This window comes from Hemicordylus capensis, chromosome 5 (assembly GCF_027244095.1).
Source record: "Hemicordylus capensis ecotype Gifberg chromosome 5, rHemCap1.1.pri, whole genome shotgun sequence".
Lineage (NCBI taxonomy): Eukaryota > Metazoa > Chordata > Lepidosauria > Squamata > Cordylidae > Hemicordylus > Hemicordylus capensis.
The window spans coordinates 127,105,120-127,126,038 of record NC_069661.1 but is presented as its reverse complement, the minus strand read 5'-3'; the positions used below and the strand labels follow the sequence as shown (position 1 = coordinate 127,126,038).

Here is a 20,919-nt window from a genome sequence, read left to right as displayed (position 1 = left end):
CACGCGCACGTCAGTGACGTGAAGCGCGCGCACAACGCATTACTGGGAGCTTTGCAGAGCCGCTGCGGGGAAGGGGTTGCAGGGAGGTATCCTGCCGCCCCAATTACTCTACTAATTACGGTGCCACGGCAGAAAGTGGCGGGAGGGGTAAGTAAACCCTCCCACCACTCTTAAAGCGACCCCCCGCCCCAGTGCTGGACCGCAGTGTGGCGGTTCCGTGCACACCCCTAACTGGAAGTACCTAGCGCGCATGCACAATGTGCGCATGAGCACCGGATACTTCCGGTTGGATGAGGAAATGGGGCAGCAGAGAGGTATGCTGCTGACCCGCCAGACTCTTTTAAACTGCAGCCCCGGCAGGGGAAACGCAGCGGGAGGAGTAAGAGCATCCTCCCTCACCCTTAAAAGGTATCCCCCCCCCGCCTTCGAACCAGCCGGACCTCTGGCCTTTCAAACCTGTTCGGAGGGCTGCAAGAGGGCCTCCAAACAGGTTCGTGCTCATCCCTAATGTATTTGCAGTGCGGCTGAAGGGGCCAGATGGGTCTCTCTCAGGAGGACATTCCACAACTGTGGCACCTCTGCTAAAAAGGCCCTTGCGTGTACCCATCTGCCATATGTAGGTTGGTCGGAGGTACAGAGAAGGACCTTTGGTGTTGCTCTAAGTCAATACTCTTCACTGTTTTTAAAGTGGGGGCCACAGCCTCTGAAAGACTTCATTCCAAGCAGGGAGGGGGAATGAGAGAGCGAGCGAACATAGTGGCTGCTGCCACAGCAGAGGGAGGGCAAGACAGACTGCACACACGCTGAAACGAGAAGGGGAGGGGGGAGATGGATAGGGAGAGAGAGAATGTGTGAGAGTTCAGTGGTGGCAGTGACAGGGCAGGAGCAGAGCAAGAGAGAGCGCACACATGACTGTGGTGGGCGAGGCAGCAACCGTGGCAGTGGGAGAGAGAAAGAGCATGTGCCATAATAGGAGGAAGGGAGCAAGAGTTAGCTTGGTGGCTGCAGGGCAAGAATGAGAGGGAGGGGGAGAGAGAGAGAGAGCGAGAGCGCATGCAGTAACAGGAGGGGCAAGAGAGAGGGAGCTGTCCGAAAGGACTAGAGGTGGCAGTGGGAGGAGGAGAGGCAAGCCGGGCCACCACTGGGGTCCGGGTGAGCCAGATAGGTACATAAGGGTGGAGATGGTCCTTGGGATATCCAGGTTCCAGAACATCTAGGACCATAAGAGGGTCAGAATCAGCATCTGACCCTCCAACCAAGAGCATGTGTGTCTTATCTAGGTTATACTACATTTTGTTCACTCTCATCCAATCCAACACTGCCCTCAGATACAAGTTCAGGACTTCCACAGTCTCCCTAGTGCCATATGAAAATGAGAGAGAAAACTGGGTGTCATCAGCATACCAGATCTCTGGATCACCTCACCCTGCAGCAGACATCGGAGACAAGATGGAATATTGTGGACCCCCACAAGGGCCAAAGCAATAGTCATCCAATGTTACCTTCAGGACCATCATCTAGGAAGAACTACAGCAGTGTGGGGTCCTCTTTGTCCAAAAAACCCCCACCCTCAATGAAAGAGGTGTTTCCCCTGGCACTGACTTCCACACAGAGTGAGTGAGTGAGTATGTGCATGTGCGCTTTAAGAGAAACTGAGCTCTGCTGAGCCCAGCAATGTCTGGCAAGGCAAACATGGAGTGCTGGTAAGTACAGTCCCCGGCATTACTCCTTCCTAGCTGTTGCTGGGAAGGACTATACTCCCCAGTGTTCCATGTGTGCCTTCTGAGAGGGCTCCGCTTCTCTTAAGGCAGTCCCACTGGCACTAGGCAAAGAGCAGCACTGCATGGTGGGAACAGGTGCTTTCATGAGGTACCAGCGAGGCTGGGCTGAGTACTCCGCTTCAGCTGAAGCTGTACACAGGCCTAACAAACAATTAGCTAGAGAGCCACACTTAAGGGCTGATGGGAGCAGCCACAGGTTTCTTGGCCTTGTAGCGAAGAACACTGAATTAGAGCCACTGATGGCCACTGTACCTGCCCATCTTGTTCCTGTTAGATAGCCCAGAAAAATACCATACTCAACGATATCAAATGCTGCTAACAGATTCAGGAGAATCCACAGGGTTACATACCTCCCTAACCTAGCCTTGCAGCCCTGCTCCTGCTGGTTCAAGACTTCTGGCTAAATCCCTGATCTTTCCCTGTTGGACAGCTCTCTGACTAGTCTAGGTCTCCTACCATTTGTGTCCTCTTGCACCACCTGAGGTAGGCAGAAAACAGACAAGAAGAACCTGCGCCATGCCCTACAGTGTCACTGCACTTACAGGCCATGCCCCCAACCTCTGCATATCCAGTTGCATTTGTATAGGGGCTTCTATGCACGTATCCCACAATGTGAACAGGGACTTCAATCAGGAACCCTGTGTGATTGGAATTCCTCAACACGTGAAAGCCCTTACATGTGCACATGAGCTGATGACCTTTTCAAGCATTGGGCTAAATGGCATGGCCAACAGGTACACTCCTGCTTCTCTCTCCACATATTAAGTGAATACATGAAGGGGTACAACCAAAGAGGGCTTATTTTACTCCTCATTCTGAAACAGAAAATATATCATAAGAGGGTCCCTCACTGCTTGCCCAAATTCTTGGATTTTGCATTTCGGGGTGGGGGAATCACCCATACAGGTCTTTGCATCTCAGGTTTAGGGACGGGGGCGTCAAGCATCTAAGTGTGTGAAAAATATCTCTCTCTCTCTCTCTCTCTCTCTCTCCATGCCCTCACCCACTATTCACAGAACATGTTTCTTGACTTAAGGGTCCTCACTGTAGGGGATAGGGTTGATCACAATGGAAAGGGATAAAACATTTCTCTCCACATGCCATGCTACATGTGCAACTCAGCTGAATGCACAAATGAACACATTTCAAAGGAGTGTTGGGGAGTAGGCAACAATCAAGGGAAGGGAGTTTGATCCCTTCTCCTTGCAATGGCATCCCATTTCCCACAGCTAGATTTCACCTCTTTGTAGGAGGAGTGGCCACTTTATGACTCCTGAGTATATGGTGTTTCACAGCTGTATTTTAATTTGAGTGCATTTTGGTTCCAATCATTATCACCGACCACGTCTATCATACTGAAATTGCTTCCTTAAAAAAAAAAAAAAAAAAAAGTCCAGGTTTCTGGAGACACTCACCACATCTGTGTTTGTGATCTTGGCCAGGAGTTCTGTTAGGATGTCACCAGAGAGAGGACTTTCTCCCTCGTCAAACTGAAGGCCACAGATAGCTGCTCCCACACTCCCTGTTGCTATCATTGATGGCGGATACATGGCAAAGTTAAAATCTGTAAAGAGAGATTTCGGAATTATTTCAATTTTTAAAAAGAAAGAAAGCAATGGCTAGCTAGGAAGCAAAGTGAGCTCTCTGGCCTGGCTGAACTCTTCAAGAAAAATTAGGCAAAGAGATATTTCATGCTTCGTAGAGGGCAAATACATAGTGGGTACAGATGGCAATTTTATGACATCTCTCACCTGATGTACAGCAAAAAATTTCTTGCTCTTTGGCAAGAAGATATAGATAGCCAAGATTCCTTAGGATACTTCGACCATCTGTATGAGCTCAGAAAATTGGTAAACCATGATAAGATATCACTTTGGTAAATATCTGCCCACAGACAAGAATGGAGAAAAAGCAGGCTATATCCTGCTGCACGGTTTCCTTGCTTGTGAGGCCCAAAACAAGTTAGTACCACAACCCTATTCATAACTCTACACAATACTCATTGTACACAGGTAGAGTTATTCACACATTCGTTTGAGCACAGGTACAGCAGTACACTTCCTATCTGTACCATGCATTTGAAAGGGTCCGCGTTCAGGTTCATTTCTTTAAAACGCTGGTACAGTCATTTACACAAATGTCTGTACACTCATACAACACAATGTCTGAACAGGACTGACCTGTTGCTACTATTCAACATATTGTACAAAAAGATAGTAAGTTCTGTGCAGACAACAAAAATGGCTGACAGTTGGAGACAGCCCATATCTAAGTGATACTTTGCTACAGAGGGCTGATATTCACTTGATAAGCTGGTTGTTTGAGTTCTCGCTCTCTAGTAGCTTGGAATGGTTGTATCAACCAGGCAAGGAGCGCAAGTGGAATGTTTTACTATGTACTGACAACAGATACGTGGAAAAACAGAAATCTGTAGCCGGCCTCTGTTTCATCCTGTCAAGTGCTTAAGAAGTATTTTGCCATATTTCAGGTTCAGGTGTGCACTGCAAACAGTTAACCACCTCACAACAGAAGACAAGTCATACCTGGGCGATGTTGAATAGAAATGGCGTCTAGGTCCGGCATCTGTGCAGATGCTGGATAGAAATAGGGGTCTACCATCGCCTTCCTTGTTGATCACCACTTGACAGTGGCAGAGATGTGGCATATCTCTCCACTGCAATCAATGAGCTGGGCTTTTAAAAGGAAATTCCTTTTACAGGAATTCTGTCTAGTTTCTCGATCACAGTCCTAGAGGTAAAACAGTCACCTGTAGCTATTCAATAGTTAGTTGATGGACAGGACAAAGAGAAAGGGCAAGGACTGAGGCCATGAGGAGGATAAACTGGCAGTTGAAAAAGATGAAACGATGGTTTCAGCAGAATCAGCGAATTTGTACTATATGGGTCCAATTAAATTGCCATTAAAAGATGACATGACATAACTTCCATTTTTATAAACACATCTCATAAGATTTCAGTTAGTCACACCAAGTCAGAATAGAATAATGGTGTGAAGAAGTGCCTTACTAATGCTGTTACAGTTGCATACCTAGTCAGCCTACAAGGGAGTGAAAAGGTGAAATTAACACTAACAAAAGCCAGAAATGCCTCCAAAAAATCATCATCACTGTCATGCATTTGTTTACAATGGGAGCACAGCAAATTGTGCATTCGCAGTCTTACTCAAAACTATCTGTAACACCTACAATGCAATCCCAGACATGTTTATTCAGAAACAAGTCTCATTGGGATCAATGCGTCTTATGGCCTCATCAGAGTGTTTAGGACTGCAGCACATATCTCACATATGTGGACAGGATGAGTACTGTATCTATTTAAAGCACTTTTATCCCATCTTTCCTAGAAATGCAACACAAGGCAGGTAACAATAACAAAATCTACAACAATAACTAATAATAAAATGCACTTAATACACTATACCAAAACACACATTGTTTGAAAAGGCCACCAAAACAAGGACAGTCAGAACAAAATATGTTTTCAATTTCTTTTTAAAAACAAAGAGGCTGTTATTGGAGTTACTAAAGGCAGGCATCCATTTCAACAGCAGTTAGAATACTTTTAAAAAGATGTGTGCAAGTCTGAGGGAAGCAGCAGTGTGATTAGCATACTTTCTCTTGTAGCCACCTAGAGGGAGAAACGGGCCACATTCGCATGTAACACAAACCCGGAGGTCCCTTCACCTCAGGATTTGCCAACTGCATAATGCAGTTATGCACGCAACCTCAGTTTAAGCCAAAAATGGACCCACAGTTTCCCTCCCTGAACAGAGAATCATACCTTTGGTTTGCATTAGGTTTTGCCCCCTGTACCTGTAGTTTAGCAGTGCCAGCATTATGTCCGAACACTCCAGCTGCTATTGGCTGTGCGGGCTGTCCTTCATGAAAGAAGGAAGCCCACACAGCCAGCTCCCCTGCCACTCTGCAGTCTTACTGACTGCAGAGAGGACACTCTCCAGTATGTCCAAACATGGACAGAAGAGCGGGGGGAGAGCCATTGGACCCACAATTCCACGTTACTTCTGAAGGCGGCCACTCTTAATGCATAATGCATTTGTGAGCTGCCCCAAGCAGTAGTGTACTGGAGGGGTGGGGTATAAATATTTTAAATCAATCAATAAAATAAATATAAGCCAACCTCATGAGAACTCCGTTTTGTATAATAGAAGGGGCTGCAAAAGAACAAGAGAAGGTGGTTTATGCTGTTTAATGGTTTCACTGTGGTCTTTGTTTTACAAAACTGGGTTTAGGATGTGGCTCAGTTTCCCTGAGAGGGATATGCCTGAGAAAGGCCTAAATTACTCCCTCATGAAAGGAACAGGATAACTCAAGCTGCGCTACCTCTTTGCTATGGAGGAACAACCTAAACATGCCAAACCTGCAGCAATTTTAAAACTGCAACCCTGGCCTGCACACTCAAGCATTCCAGAGAGGCTGACCTACTACTTGGAGGGTAAGAGCACCCAGGCTGCTGGGCTACCACCTGGATTGCTACATCTGCTCACTTCATGAAACAGAGGAGGCTCTGGGACACTGGGGGTTGGGAAAGGGAACCAACTGTACCATTCTACTGCTATCCTCCTTTGCTTAAATCAACAGACTAAGGAACTAGGGCATCCTTATTCTTCAATGTGTAACCTTGAGGCAACTCAAAGACTGGTCATCAACTGTGAGGGGTCTCTCTCACTTGGAAGAGTTGTCATCCAGAAGACTTGGGAAACAAGATTGACTGGGGTGACTTGCAGTGTTCCCTCTAACAGGGATCCCCAGATGTTGTTCACCACAACTCCCATAATCCCCAAACAAAAGCCATTTCAGCTGGGGATTCTGGGAATTGTACTCAGCAACATCTGAGAATCCCTTTTAGAGGGAACACTGCAAGTCACCCAGTCAATCTTCGTTCCCTTGTCTTCTGGGTGACAACTCTTCTTAGTGAGAGAGACCCCTCACAGTTGATGACCAGTCTCCAGGTTGCCCAAAAGGTTACACACAGAATAAGGAAGCCCGAGTCCCATGTCACGAAAGGCTTCGCCAAGGCTACTACTGTATTTTGATCTCTTTCAAATGTTAGATTTTCTCCCACAATCCTGGGGACCAGAAACTTGCTGTTAGAAAATGAAAAACCAGCACCTTGGGGTTGAAGAACCACCCATAACATATTCTGCAGCTGAGACAAATTCTAGCATTTCAATACAAGCACAAAGAACGGATGCAGGAGGTGCCACATCACCTACTCTTAACGCATGGAAACCTACCCACAAGATTGTCACACTGCACTAGTACATCCCAAACCCCAGCTTTCCTACGCAACTTAAATTCCACATTTCAAAACTGATGCAGCACAGACTGCAGAACAACCACCGGCCTTGGAGAACTTGTACTTAGGAATGGAATTATGTCCTCCTCTCCTTTAATTTGCCGTGCCAACCATCAGTATTGCAGGAGTCTCCAAGCATCAGACAAAATCGCCCTGAAACTGCCCTGTGTGTCAGGCATCACTGAACCGCAATTCGTAGAATTCCAGCTTCGGCTCCAAATTCCCCTCCCACTTAAGGGTTTGCGTCAAACCTTCTGTGTATCTGAAAGCACTCCCCCCACCCCCATCCCAGGGGTTTATTTTACATTGGGAGTACATAACTCGGCCAGAAACGATCCTACTATGGAACCTGGAAATAAAGAGCTACAGTGCCCCTGCCAAGAGCATTGCTGTAGGTCTACTTTCCACGTGTGGTCACATGAGAAACCTTCTATGCCCAATAACCTTGTTAGCTCCCTTTAATGTCATTCATAATGCAAATGAGACAGCTTGCGAATGGCCGGGGGCCCAGAGTGGCTAAAGCAGAGCGTCCAGAAAGCCTTCCATCGCCTCTAGCTCTCGGCTAACCTCGCTCCATAAACAAGCCTCATAAACTCGGCTATTAAAGCTACGCATGCCCTGGCTTTTGTTGTACAACAAGCAGCGATTTGTATCACTGCCTTCTATTTTTAGCATATCAATTAACTACCACAACTGGCGAGGCAAGCGGAGAGTGTGGCACCATTGTCTGGAGCCATCACCTCATCTCAGGCCATTGAAAACCGTGGCAGTGACCTTCCTGCTGATATAAATTTAACTTGGCATGCCCACAAAAGGAGCAGGGGGCGGTGCAACAATTCTGTGCGCACGGTTCTCTTCGTCACCCTGCACCCTATTAGCACGGAAAGAGTTCATTCAAATGAATGGAGGGCCACAATGCAACTGGGCCACCTAGAGGGTTGAAGAGAAAGAGACTATGGAAAAAGAGCAGGCAGCAGGGGAAGAAAAAGCTGAAATTACCATATTCAAGAAAAGCCATAACTATGTGAAATGTTTGTCAAAGTTAAAAAAAAAAAAAATCTAAAGCATAAGCACCACCTCAGAAATGGATGCACTGAACCCCCACAGAGTCCATTCCACTCTGGAGTTCAAAGCACGGGTTTCTGCACAATGTTATTTTCAAGTTACACCTCACCCTCCCTCCACGCACTGGGCCACACCACATCGGTTTTATTCAAGTTCTAAGGCGAGCTGTTTTGCTCAAGCCAGAAAAATGGGCAAAGGCACGAAGGCTTTCAGGAGTATACCAAAATATTTGGCATTCCTGGAAAGATACAGATTCATACTGGGGATGTTATGCAAATGACTGCTGGCCACCATCTCCAAACCACTTAAACCAGGATATTTGCATTTCAGCTGGCTTCAGCTTCCACTGAAGTCAGATGAAAGCATAATGTGTAAATACGCATGTTTACGCAAAAGTAAGCCCTACTGAGTTTAGTGGGATTAGTTTCCATTTTAGGCTGCATAGGAGTGTGGCTTAAAATGTGTTATGAACCGTAAGATGGAAACAAATCCCAAACATGGTTAGGCTTACTTTTGAGTAAATATGCATATAATTGGGCTGCAAAGGAATTTCCCAGCTGAAAAGCCTACAAACTGAAATGCTGAGAGAGCATTTAAACAACTGTGTCAATTTTTTGGTAGCCTTTTAAAAATAAAAAATTGAAAAATCATGTATTCCTGTGATCATTTTATTTATACAGTACTCTGTTCCCAAAGTAATTTCCAAAACAAAATAGTGAGCCATTTTTTTCAAGATATGGGGTGGGGAAGAGAGAGCTAAAAGGTGCTAAGCACATTTAGTATCTATTCTATACTGTACTGGAAGTGGTGGCAGAGCCTCCAACGTGATTGGTTGAGCTGGGATGGTTTTACACAACATTCATGAATCCAACTGCTTCAGGGATAAGCAATCCAATTGCTTAGGCAACAAAGCATTCACAGTCTAGCTTCTGTGAGGGAATGGAAAGTCATCAGTTTGTCTGGGATTAAAACATCATACAGGTACTACAGAAGATTATGTATTGGGAAAGCTAATGACTGGAAAACTCATTGGGAGGATTTCTCAGAAGTTCAGAACTTAAAGGACAGAAAATCCCCAAACAGGGCAAGTGAAGAAAACTACTGCTGTATAAATGACAGAGTAGGCAACTGAGTGAGGTACAAGAGGGTGGAGAGCTGGTCTTGTGGTAGCAAGCATGTCTTGTCCCCTTAGCTAAGCAGGGTCCACCATGGCTACATATGTATGGGAGACTTGATGTGTGAGCACTGTAAGATATTCCCCTCAGGGGATGCAGCCGCTCTGGGAAGAGCATCTAGGTTCCAAGTTCCCTCCTTGGCTTCTCCAAGATAATGCTGACAGAGACTCCTGCCTACAACCTTGGAGAAGCTGCTGCCAGTCTGACAATACTGAGCTAGATGGATCAATGGTGTGACTCAGTATATGGCAGCTTCCTATGTTCCTATCAAACTGAGGGGAATAAAAGTGGGAAAGAGGCAGAGTTTTAAGGAAGAGGCTTGGGGACACTGGGCTTAGGGAGCATAGGACCATCAGGATTAGATCCTGAGGGGCCTTTAAGACTAGCACAGAAGAACATTTCTGTGACCTTGGCTCTCACCAACCACTAAGGATTGCCAGAGGTGGGGGGATGGGGCAGGGCTGAGTTTTACATACTAATTTAAATTAATGCTGTATTTACCTGAATAGAAGAAAACTCTATATTTAAGATGAGGCATCCAGTTCAGCTGCTTCTACTGAGGGGAATGGCCAAGTGTCAAGCATCCACTCACATTTCAAGACTTGTGTTTGCAAAGTGCCTCTCCAGGTCTCCTTGAAGATGAATGGGCATCCTACACCGACTTTGCCCAAGCACCCGTAGTCTACCTCAATCCACATGCCCTCCACCTCAGGTATGCCCACTGCCTTGCTTCATGCACAAATGCGAACACACAAAAACTTTCCGTTGGGCTTGAGGAACTGCAAGTGCAGCAGTCAAATCAAGTGTCCTGTGCTGTAAGATGCATTCATGAAGGTCCTTCCTTATGGCATGGCATTCACAGCTAGTGTGACTGTTCAGAGTTTGAGTAAGTTTAGTAGAGTGAAAAAGGGATATTTCAACTAATCCATAAAGAACTTCTGGAAAGGAAGGTGTTTTGGGAAACTAGCAGAGGTTTAATACCAACCCTGGCTTACCAGGGATGAAGCTGTTCTGAATTCTGGAGCTTAGCCCCCAAATATGAGACACAATAATTAAAAGTGTGGCTAGGGTGAAAGCCTTCCAACTAGAGTAGCTTCAGACACTACGTATTATTTTAGAAATCAAACCCTGGAGCTAGTGAGAAAGGATGAGCATGGAGAGCTGATGATCAAGTCTTTATAGATGTAGTCAAGCATTAAAAAGGTAGAGTAATGGTGTACACACACATACACACCCCCCGCAAGTTGTGATAAGAAATTTCGCTTTGCAGGATCATGTTTACATTCAGTTTCCCATTGACTTTGGGAAATAACAGTGAGGAACAACTGCCTCCTATTAACTGATCATTGTGCATCACCTGTCAGGCTCCAAATGATGGCGATTTGTGCTGTCCTGCAAAGAGCACTAATGAAGTAACACACAGTGCTACCTATGTGGCCTTGGCCAATCATCTCAGGGAATTCAAAAATATTGATATGTTAGCCACAGACATTTATCTGCAGAACTTCTTCAAAGGCCACAGTGGAATGGAACACACTCCTCCTCACCCTAAGAATGGGCCAAGTGACACAAAAATTAGCACTGCAGTACAAGGTCAAGGAGCACAGTGAAACAATGGGACTACAATTAAATGTAAAGAAGACTAAACTAATGACAACGGGTACAGCAACCAGCCTCAGAATTGACAATGAAGACATTGAAGTGGTGGATAGTTTCTGCCTTTTACGATCGACCATCAACAGTAAAGGATCCAGCAGTCAAGAAATACGCTGAAGACTAGCACTTAGTAGGGTTGCAATGAAGGCCTGGAAAAGGATATTTAGATGCCATGACGTGACTACACCTACAAAGATTATAATCATTCAGACAATGGTTTTTTCCATGACATTCTATGGGATGTGAAAGCTGGACCTTGAAGAAGCAAGATAGAAAATGCACTGATGCTTTTGAACTTTGGAGAAGACTTTTGAGGATACCATGGACAGCCAGGAAAACAAATCAATGGATCACAGAATAAATCAATCCAGAATTTTCACTCGAGACACAAATGACCAGGCTCAAACTATCATACTTCGGACACATTATGTGAAGACCCAGCTCTGTTGAGAAGTCTATAATGCTGGGGAAAGTTGAAGGAAAGGAAAGAAGAGGACAACCAGCAACAAGGTGGATGGACTCGATTACGACAGCAATTAATGCACCACTGAGAGACCTCAAAGGCCAAGCTGAAGACGAATCATCCTGGAGAGAATCTATCTATGTGGTCACTAAGAGTCGACACCGACTTGATGGCACTTAATCACTCACAAGTAAAAAGAGCCAGAAAAGGTACTTAAAAGAGTAAGTTATCTAAACAGACTTTGACAGTCAAGAGTTGGCCAAATACATACACAATACAACAGAAGCATCTTTTGTCCATAAATTTCAGCTTCACCTTGCAAACCATCATAGTTTTTGGAGATAGAGAAGCTGATCAACAAAGTGACCAACTTATTTTCAAGCTATGTATCATGTAAGCAAAATATCACATAAAAAGTCCAGGGCAAGTGGCTTGGTGAGAATGACTGGCAAAGTTCAGCTATTCAGTGAGATAAAAGCCCTATTCTCATGTTATGTTCAAATACTCATGAGTGTTCAGTGTATACAGGTATAGATCTGTAAAGGTAATGTGTGCCATCAAGTCGATTTCAACTCCTGGTGCCTACAGAGCCCTGTGGATTTCTTTGGTAGAATACAGGAGGGGTTTACCACTGCCTCCTCCCAAGCAGTATGAGATGATGCCTTTCAGCATCTTCCTATATCACAGCTGCCCGATATAGTGCATGGGAAGAGAGCTGGTCTTGTGGTAGCAAGCATGACTTGTCCCCTTAAGCTAAGCAGGATCTGCCCTGGTTGCATACCAAAGGGAGACTAGAAGTGTGAGCGCTGTAAGATATTTCTTTTAGAGGATGGTGCCGCTAGGCTCCAAGTTCCCTCTCTGGCTTCTCCAAAATAGGGCTGAGAGAGATTCCTGTCTGAAACCTTGGAGAAGCCGCTGTTGGTCTGTGTAGACAATACTGAGCGAGATGGGCCTATAGTCTCACTCAGTATATGGCAGCTTCCTATGTTCCTATGTATAGTAGCAGCGGGGATTCGAACCAGCAACCTTCTGCTTGTTAGTCAAGCATTTCCTCACCGCACCACTTAAGGTGACTATAGATCTACACACAGGTACAATTATACATGCATATTGAACACAAGTATAGCAGTACACTTCCTATCTTACTGCGCATTTGAGGGGGCTGTACCCTAGCCCCCTTTTAAAATTAATGCAGGTACAGTCATTCACACAAACACATGTATGAGTGTACAAACATCGCTACACTTGTACAACAATGTCTGAATAGGGCTGGCATCTTCTAAATAACTCATTAACTTGCCAAAAGCTATGAAAAACACAAATAAAACGCATCCAGTATTTCAAACGGATGTACAAATGTAAAATGTACCAACATACAACTGCTGCTGAACAACAAAGATCCACAGAACGCACATACCTCCAGCCTGTGTGAAAAGCTTTGGTCACGCAATTTCCAGAGATGGCAGCAAAACTTTCAGAAGATAATACTTATTGATCTCCAGTGACAATGTAGAGAGGCAAGCAGGGGCGGAGCTATGATAGGGTAGATGGGTTCCAAAAACCTGTCGTGCCGAGCCTCCAGGAGAAGCCGCTGAGCTACCCCGCTCCTCTGGCTAGGGCTCCACCTGCCACTGCCCTCTTCGGCTGCTTACCCTACTCTGCTCATCCTCCTTCCAATGGCAAGACTCACAACCAATGGAAGAAGGGTGCGCATGCCCTCCCAATGGGCTGTGAGCATGCCCTCCTCCCATTGGCTGGGAGCCCAGCAGATGGAAGGAGGATGTGCAGAGCTGGGCAAGCGGGGATGCATAGTTCCAGTTGCCTCCTCTGGCCACTTGCCTTCTGCCCATCCTCCTTCCAACGGTCAAGCTACTGGCCAAAGAAAGAAGGGCGCACACACAACCCATCGAGAGTGCATGTGCGCCCTCCTTCCAGCTGGGAACCCCGCTGTTGGAAGTGGAATGGACAGAGGGTGAGTGGGCATACATGCTGCATGGGAGCACAAATAAATTTTATTTATTTATTTATTTATTCGACGTATCATGCTGCATGGGAGCACTGCCGCAAGTGGGGAAGACACCTGTATGTGAACACGGGCACCTCATCCCTCCCTATGCACCTGAAGACAAGTTTGATGAAGATGATATAACTCAGAGAAGAGCTGCAAAAATAATTAGACAAAAGCGGCTGAGCATACAAACACTTTTAATGGGCAAGTTAAGAATGGATGTTTCTACTCAGTATTGCTTGCTGTTGCGAATATGATTCCTTATGGATCTTGCATACAAATTATAGCATTACTACTCAACCAGTTCTCTTAATATTACATCTTGATTTTTTGCAGACAGAACAAGTTGTTCTGGTAAGAACCAGTCTGCCTACTTTCCTTTCACTATAATCTTATTTATATACCACCCTTCAAAAAAAAAAATGGCTCAGTTTATAATTACCACGCCCACAAGTTAGCTCACTTGTGCCTCAAATGTTCACACATCCACCATTTTGAACTAGGCTGGATGACATCACTTCATCACAAACTATACCACTGAGGGGTCCCTGTGTGTTCCTACAGCTGCAGCAAATTTAGTTCCTATTGATCGGGCATTGTGAAGTTGAGCGGGTGTGGGGCACACACACAAACACAGAGCCAGGTGATCTCATAAGCTTACTTTCCTTAAGGAAAGTAGCTAAAAAGTCTTGAGCCAACGAGAAGAACAGGCACACACACCAGGTCAACAGTGGATCTTCTTTACTAGCAGACTTCAGACTTTCAACAGGTGGACAAATGAGAAAAACAAGCTGGAGAAGATATTACAGAACATGGCCCGACAAGTTCATGAACACCCATGTTGTAAATAATCTTCTTTGAGCTAATGTGAACATCTTCAGTTTGATATGAAAACAAATTGCCCAGCAAGGTTAGAGGATTCCTGGCAGTTGTAGGATACAACTGCAACACAAGCAGTAGCACATCCAGTGGTATCTTCCACAGCAGTAGCAAATCCATAGTCCAACAACCACTGCCTGTATTTCCAGAGTTTAGATTTTCTGATATTCAGCAGAATCGACCAACAAAGTTTTACCTGCGTTTTCCACTGTGTTTGCTGTAGTCAGATAAGCATTCCTAAAATCCAAATCTACTTTACCAGAGTGCTCAATGGTAACAATGCTAAAACCCAGAGAAAGAAGAGTAGGAAGAAAAAAACATTCCTCTGATTCATTTACACTCAAAGTTATATAGGCCATCGGAAGTTTCATTTCATGGACAGGAGTCTATGCTTTCTGTAGCATCTTCAGTAGTATGATAAAGCATCCAGTAGATATCATTAAAAAAAACATAACACTGCATGCCTGGGCAAAAATTGACAGAATTGAGATTGGCTTGTATCACAGTATTGGATTCCTAACAAAATTTGGTGCTTTTCACAGGAGCAATCTTGTGAAAAGTGGTCATAAGTGGATGAAAGGAAGCCGTTTCAAAGACTGCACTGCAAAAACTGGGATACTGATCGTGCTGATGCTCATCTCAACACAATAAATGCCACCAAGGCAAGAAGACCATACCAAACAACTGCTACAGCACTTTACAAGTTTTGTATTAAGCATTTAAAGATGACAGTGAGGCAACTGAGTTTTAGATATGGTGTTTCACATGATCCAAAAGGACAGGATCATGTTCTAGTGCTTGATGCCCTTACTGAACCTCAAGGGTTATCTTGCTGTTTTTCATCCATTTACTCAGAGAAGGTATGTACTCTTTCTATCATGACAGTTGGAAAGAGATGATCCCATGGTTCCCCCAACACCACTGCCCTGCCCCCTTCACTATCATCAAGCATGCTGATTACCAGTTCATCTACAGGACCTGGAGAAAAGAGAGACTAAATTACTAGATATACATTGTGTATTCAGTGCTAGTTAATTTGTTGTTCATCAACAAACTGTCACTTCTCGGCAAGAAATTTAGGCCAAACACATGAAGAAAATAATGCCAGTGTCGAAGGTAATGGTGGAGAAGTGGGGTCAACAGAAAAATCTCTCAACGCTGAGGTACCAAATGGCTGGTGGTCCAGACTCCAGAGGGAGAGGAGAGCTGGTCTTGTGGTAGCAAGCATGACTTGTCCCCTTAGCTAAGCAGGTTCTGCCCTGGTTGCATATGAAAGGGAGACTAGAAGTGTGAGAACTGTAAGATATTCCCCTCAGGGGATGGAGCCGCTCTGGGAAGAGCATCTAGGTTCTAAGTTCCCTCCCCGGCTTCTCCCAAGATAGGACAAGATTTATTTATTTATTTATTTATTTTATAGGACAAGATTTTTTTTATTGAACCAACAAACTACCAAAGCATACAGTACGATCCCAAGATAGGGCTTAGAGAGATTCCTGCCTGCAACCTTGGAGAAGCTGCTGCCAGTCTGTGTAGACAATACTGAGCTAGATAGACCAGTGGTCTGACTCAGTATATGGCAGCTTCCTATGTTCACCTATGTAACTAAGTTGCTTGATGGTGATGTCAAAATGAAGAGAAAGATTCACTTACTCATCATAAACAATGCACGCCATTCCAACTTAAGGCAGACAAAAACACATACATTGAGGAATAGCTTCAGAGAGTGTGAAAATCCATTCTCAGTAAAAGATCAATGTCTGTCTTGTATTATTGACAGCAGAATCATTGCAGATAAGGAAACAGCTGAGATGATGTTTCTGCAGGAAAGACTGGTAAATAAATTTGCACAGCTCCTTTACCGAGGAACTACCCATTAACAAGAGCTGTGCCTGAACCACAGCAGAAATGCCTATTTGCATATTCAGTACGCCAGCCAAAATGAATATCAATAAGATTAGGGATGTGCACAAGCTGCGGCTGGAGCACATTTTGGGAGCGGGGCCCGGGAGCTTTAAGGAGGAGGAGAACAAGTCCTTACCTGCTCTCTGCCATCACATGCCGCTTCCTGCTGAGGCGGCGCTTGTCCCAAGTACCCCTGCATGGCATAAGCATGCACATGGCGTCCGCTGCTGGTGTTGATGGCCATGCAAATAGTGCCTGCACATGTGCAGATGCCATGGGCATGCTGATGTAATGCAGGGGTACTTGGGACAAGTGCCGTCTCAGCAGGAGGCTGCATGTGGTGGCAGTGAGCAGATAAGGACTTATTCTCTTTCTTAAAGCTCTCCCAGGCCCCGCTCCCAAAATGTGCTCCAGCAGTGGTTTGTGCACATCCCTAAATAAAACGCTATCCCGGAGTACCTGAAGTCAGATGTTCAGCTGTTTTTAAGGTTTTGCAGGGTGAATCTGATTTGCAATATGGATATTAAACAATTCTTCAAAAGATGGAAATCAGTCTGCATTCTCCAGCAACAGAGATATGTATGTTGACAACAAATCCGAGTTGGTACCACATGATCAGAATCAGCAATTTCTCAGGTTCCTGAGATTCCATACTGCATGATATTTAATAGAAATGACATCGTATGCGTTCACATGTATATGGCAAGATTTAAATGCAAAAACAAAATCATTTTTACATGACTGCCGTATTGAAATATTTGCACGATAAGTAAAGCAAACCAATGGGCCACTAAAGTGAGCCAGCGTGGTGTAGTGGTTAGAGTGCTGGACTAGGACCAGGGAGACCCGAGTTCAAATCCCCAGTCAGCCATGATACTAGCTGGGTGACTCTGGGCCAGTCACTTCTCTCTCAGCCTAGCCTACTTCACAGGGTTGTTGTGAAAGAGAAACTCAAGTATTTAGTACACCGCTCTGGGCTCCTTGGAGGAAGAGAGGGATATAAAAATAATAATAAATAATAATAAAATCTACACAATTCTACACAGGGTTGATAAAAATCTATTATTTGTTTTTAAAGGATTTAAATCAGTTATCACCACAGAATATAATTATGATTAATATTCATAAAAATGTTAACAGCAGTATATGGGGATGAAAGATAAAAGACCTGATCAGTCATATTCTACAGGTGGTGTACATGCAACACACACAAACACACACACAAACACACACGCCCCTGCTCCCCGCCCTAGTACAAAGACACAGAAGGTCAATGAAGAGGATTGGGGGGATGCAACAGATCTGAGCAAGGAGGAGGAGGATGGATATAAATGCATGGGACTCGGAGTGGAGGGGAATAGAAAGTGAAACCAAAAGTGAACAGAACATATTCATGCAGCCCTTAGGAAACATTTTCCGAGTGTATCCTCCACTGTAGAAAGGAAACACTTATCATGGCAGCAGGCTATAAGAGAGACCCCATTTGGGATTGAAGTTCCTGTGGGTAAGAAAAACATGCATACAAAATGCAAAGAGTGCAACAAAAAATGCACGGCCTGGCTGCTGAATGAAACAGCAGTATGAGAAGTGTGTGCCTATTATCGTGTGCACCTACCTTATAAAAATGAAACCTACATCTTTCTCTAAATACGTATTAGGGTTATATTAGACAACAAGAACACACTTTTATAGAAAATGACGATTAAATAGAATCTTCCTGGCTGGTAATTTAAAATCATTAAAATTGAGTCCTTCTGTGCAGTGATTTAAATCAAATCAACCCCAATTGTACAAAAGGGGACCTTTTCCTCACAGCTTGCAGTTCCCTCAATAGTAGTTTCTGTTTGCAACGCAACTATTTAGGAGGGGTGGGCGAGACTTGGAAGGGCCTTCGGCATTACAAACAGTTCAATCATAAACACAGTCCTCATCTCTCTCTCAAATTTCATATTTATGTATATATGCTGCTGAGGCTCCCGACTCCTATTCACACATTATTCTAAATGCATGTACAATCCACGTACAGTTCTGTTCAACGCACATACAGTAGCAGAGTTCCTAACTGTGCCTCAAACATTTCAGGGGACTTGTACTTGCGTTCACTTTTAAAGTAAATGCATGTACAAGTCATTTAAACACGTGTACATGTGTACAGACATCTGTACACACATACAGCATAGTATAAAGGATAGGACTCCTGTGGTCTCCCCTCTAAGCGAGTGACCAGGTTCACTGTTTAGCTTCAGCAATACTGTAGCCTCAAGGTGTTTCCCATACCATCCAGTTCTATATGCTGTTAATATTGTTATATACCGCACTAAAAAGACCCACAGCTGGAACTTGGCTCAGTACAGTTTACATTTACCGTATTATTTAATGAGACTCATGACAAGCAACAAAATACTGAGACCCTGAAGCAATTAAAATCCCCTTTACCTGGTTCCTAGTTCAATAAGTTAATGGTCTTCTATACCTGTCTTTCTCTCAGAAGTCTATCGTGCCTCAGTTACATGTAACACAAGCATTTTGTTTACAAACAGCAACTGATAACCTTGATGATGGCAATATTCTCTGCATGATGAGAATCAAAGAATGCTGACAGGCCTCTGAGCAAAGGAAACCAGAAGCAGAACATCTCTTAGAATAGCCCTATTCACCATGGCCTGCCCTCCCATGAATGGACACCACAATGGCAACTGAGAGTCAATGTAAGTGTAAAGTGATACATATTGGGGCAAAACCCCTAACTTTAGAGATACACTGATAGGTCTGTACTGGCAATGACTAACCAGGAGAACTGGGTGCACCGTACAATGGAAGTGTGAGCAAGTGTACAGCCGTTGTGTTAAGTTAATCTCTGGAAGAGAGAGGTCTTTGTGCAGGACACTTATCTGCCTTGGAAGAAAGCTCCAATTTGGAATGTGTGGCTCAGTGATGAAGGAAAAGCACTTTATTCTTTCATATGTAATATTTGCAGAAGTGGGACCATTGAGGATATTCTGCATTATTTGTCATACTGTATGCCAGAAATGATGCATTGTCCCATTTAATCAGATATTGGAGTGGTCTTGTGGAGGAAGAGATTGTCATCAGTTGACTGGTAGATGAAAACCGTTATGTTATGTTACTCAACGAGTTGCAAATTTTGTGGTGCTGCTCAGAAATTATGTGCTGATCACCTAATTAACATCACAATGGGTTGCAAAGGTAATGATGTTTTCTTAGCATTTTAGTCCCGTATTTTATATGTTATGGTACAAACTGGCACTTAATGGTTTGAATAGGTGTTAGGCTTGTGTATTATTTTCTGTACACTTTCTTTCCTCCCTGCCCACCCCATTGTGTATTTATTGTAATTGTGTCTTTGATTGTAATGACTTCTGGTTATAAGCAAATAACTTACAGTAATTACTTCATATTTATTTCTTTAAAGAAAGTTTGCCAACATGAGAAGGTGTGATGCTAACTGGGCATAGTTAAAGACCAAGAAACCTGCAAGAGACTTTTAAAAAAATTTGCATTACAGGCGTTTGTTGCCAACTTGCAACCTGGAAGAGTACCAACATTGCAGGACTCTGCCTTTTCCTTCCTGAGGCTTGTTGCTCTCCCTCCTCCTCTTCCGTCTGCCTCATGCATTCAAGTGGATGCGGGACTAGGGAGAGCACTGGGGAGGGGTTCCCAACATCATTAGCCTCTCTTGTGATATCAGTGCCATTAAAAAAGGTACAGGTAGAGTGCCCAGGTTGTAAGATGGAAACCCTGTGTGGGAAACCCACACAGAGAGCAGAACAAGGGGGACTTTGGACACTCAAGGCAGCACAAATAAGAAAATTCAATCAATGGCAAGTAGAGATAAGGCCAAAAGAAGAAAAGCAAAAAGAGGTGTGAGAGCAGGCGAGGGGGAGAGCAATCATGCCAACATAACCCCAAGGAGATCATTTTGATTAGGATTCAGAGAGAGAAAAAGCCGCTCTGGAGAAAGGACACAAGCAGCCATCTCAGGAGACAGGGCAGCCTGGCCACCGCCTCCTGGCTCTCTTAAAATTCAGAAGACCACTGCTGAAGTGAAACTATTAAGGGGACAGGAAGCAATTAAGTGATGAATAAGGATTTAAGCAAAGGCAAGGCACAGAGAATCCCAGCAGTGTTCTGGGGCTGTTGATAGGCAGATTAACAAGAGGGGCTTGAAAGGCGAAAGGAAAGAGTGAGAGTGTGAAAAGAAAAAGTCAAAACTGGTCCAGAAATGTCAGATCCTAACTCAGTTTTTCAGGACAAGATATAGACTGTGGTAAGCATTGCTTCATAAACACAAGGAATATTTAGCAGCAGCAGAATGTAAAAATATAAACGAAAATAAACTGGATCTCTCATATAACGGCATATAGAAGTATGGATTTTTATGCCATATGAGAGATTTTGAAACTCTCCATCCCCTTAGGGTGGAGGAGACCCAGTTATCTGCCAACCAGCTGCAAGTTGGCAGGGAGAGGGAGAATTATGAAATGAAGTGACAAACAGGGTGCTTTGCCCTCCTCCTGCCCAGCTTCCCCCCTCTAAAATCGCATCAACATCACTGCTGCTTTTCTCCCAGCTAGGCTCTGGATGTATATTTGTTGCATTGTAGGGGAAAAGCAGCTGGAAGCGAGAGGATTGG

At 44.3% G+C, this 20,919-nt stretch overlaps 1 protein-coding gene across 1 annotated transcript in view; it reads right to left on the bottom strand.

Annotated features, from left to right (window-relative positions):
• The window catches only part of CCND2 (cyclin D2), a 67,967-nt gene that overhangs the window by 30,607 nt on the left and 16,441 nt on the right, over positions 1–20,919 (bottom strand). Inside the window, exon 4 of the mRNA XM_053252767.1 lies at positions 3,197–3,345. Coding sequence (XP_053108742.1) covers positions 3,197–3,345 — 149 coding nt within the window. The remainder of the gene's footprint in view (positions 1–3,196; positions 3,346–20,919) is intronic.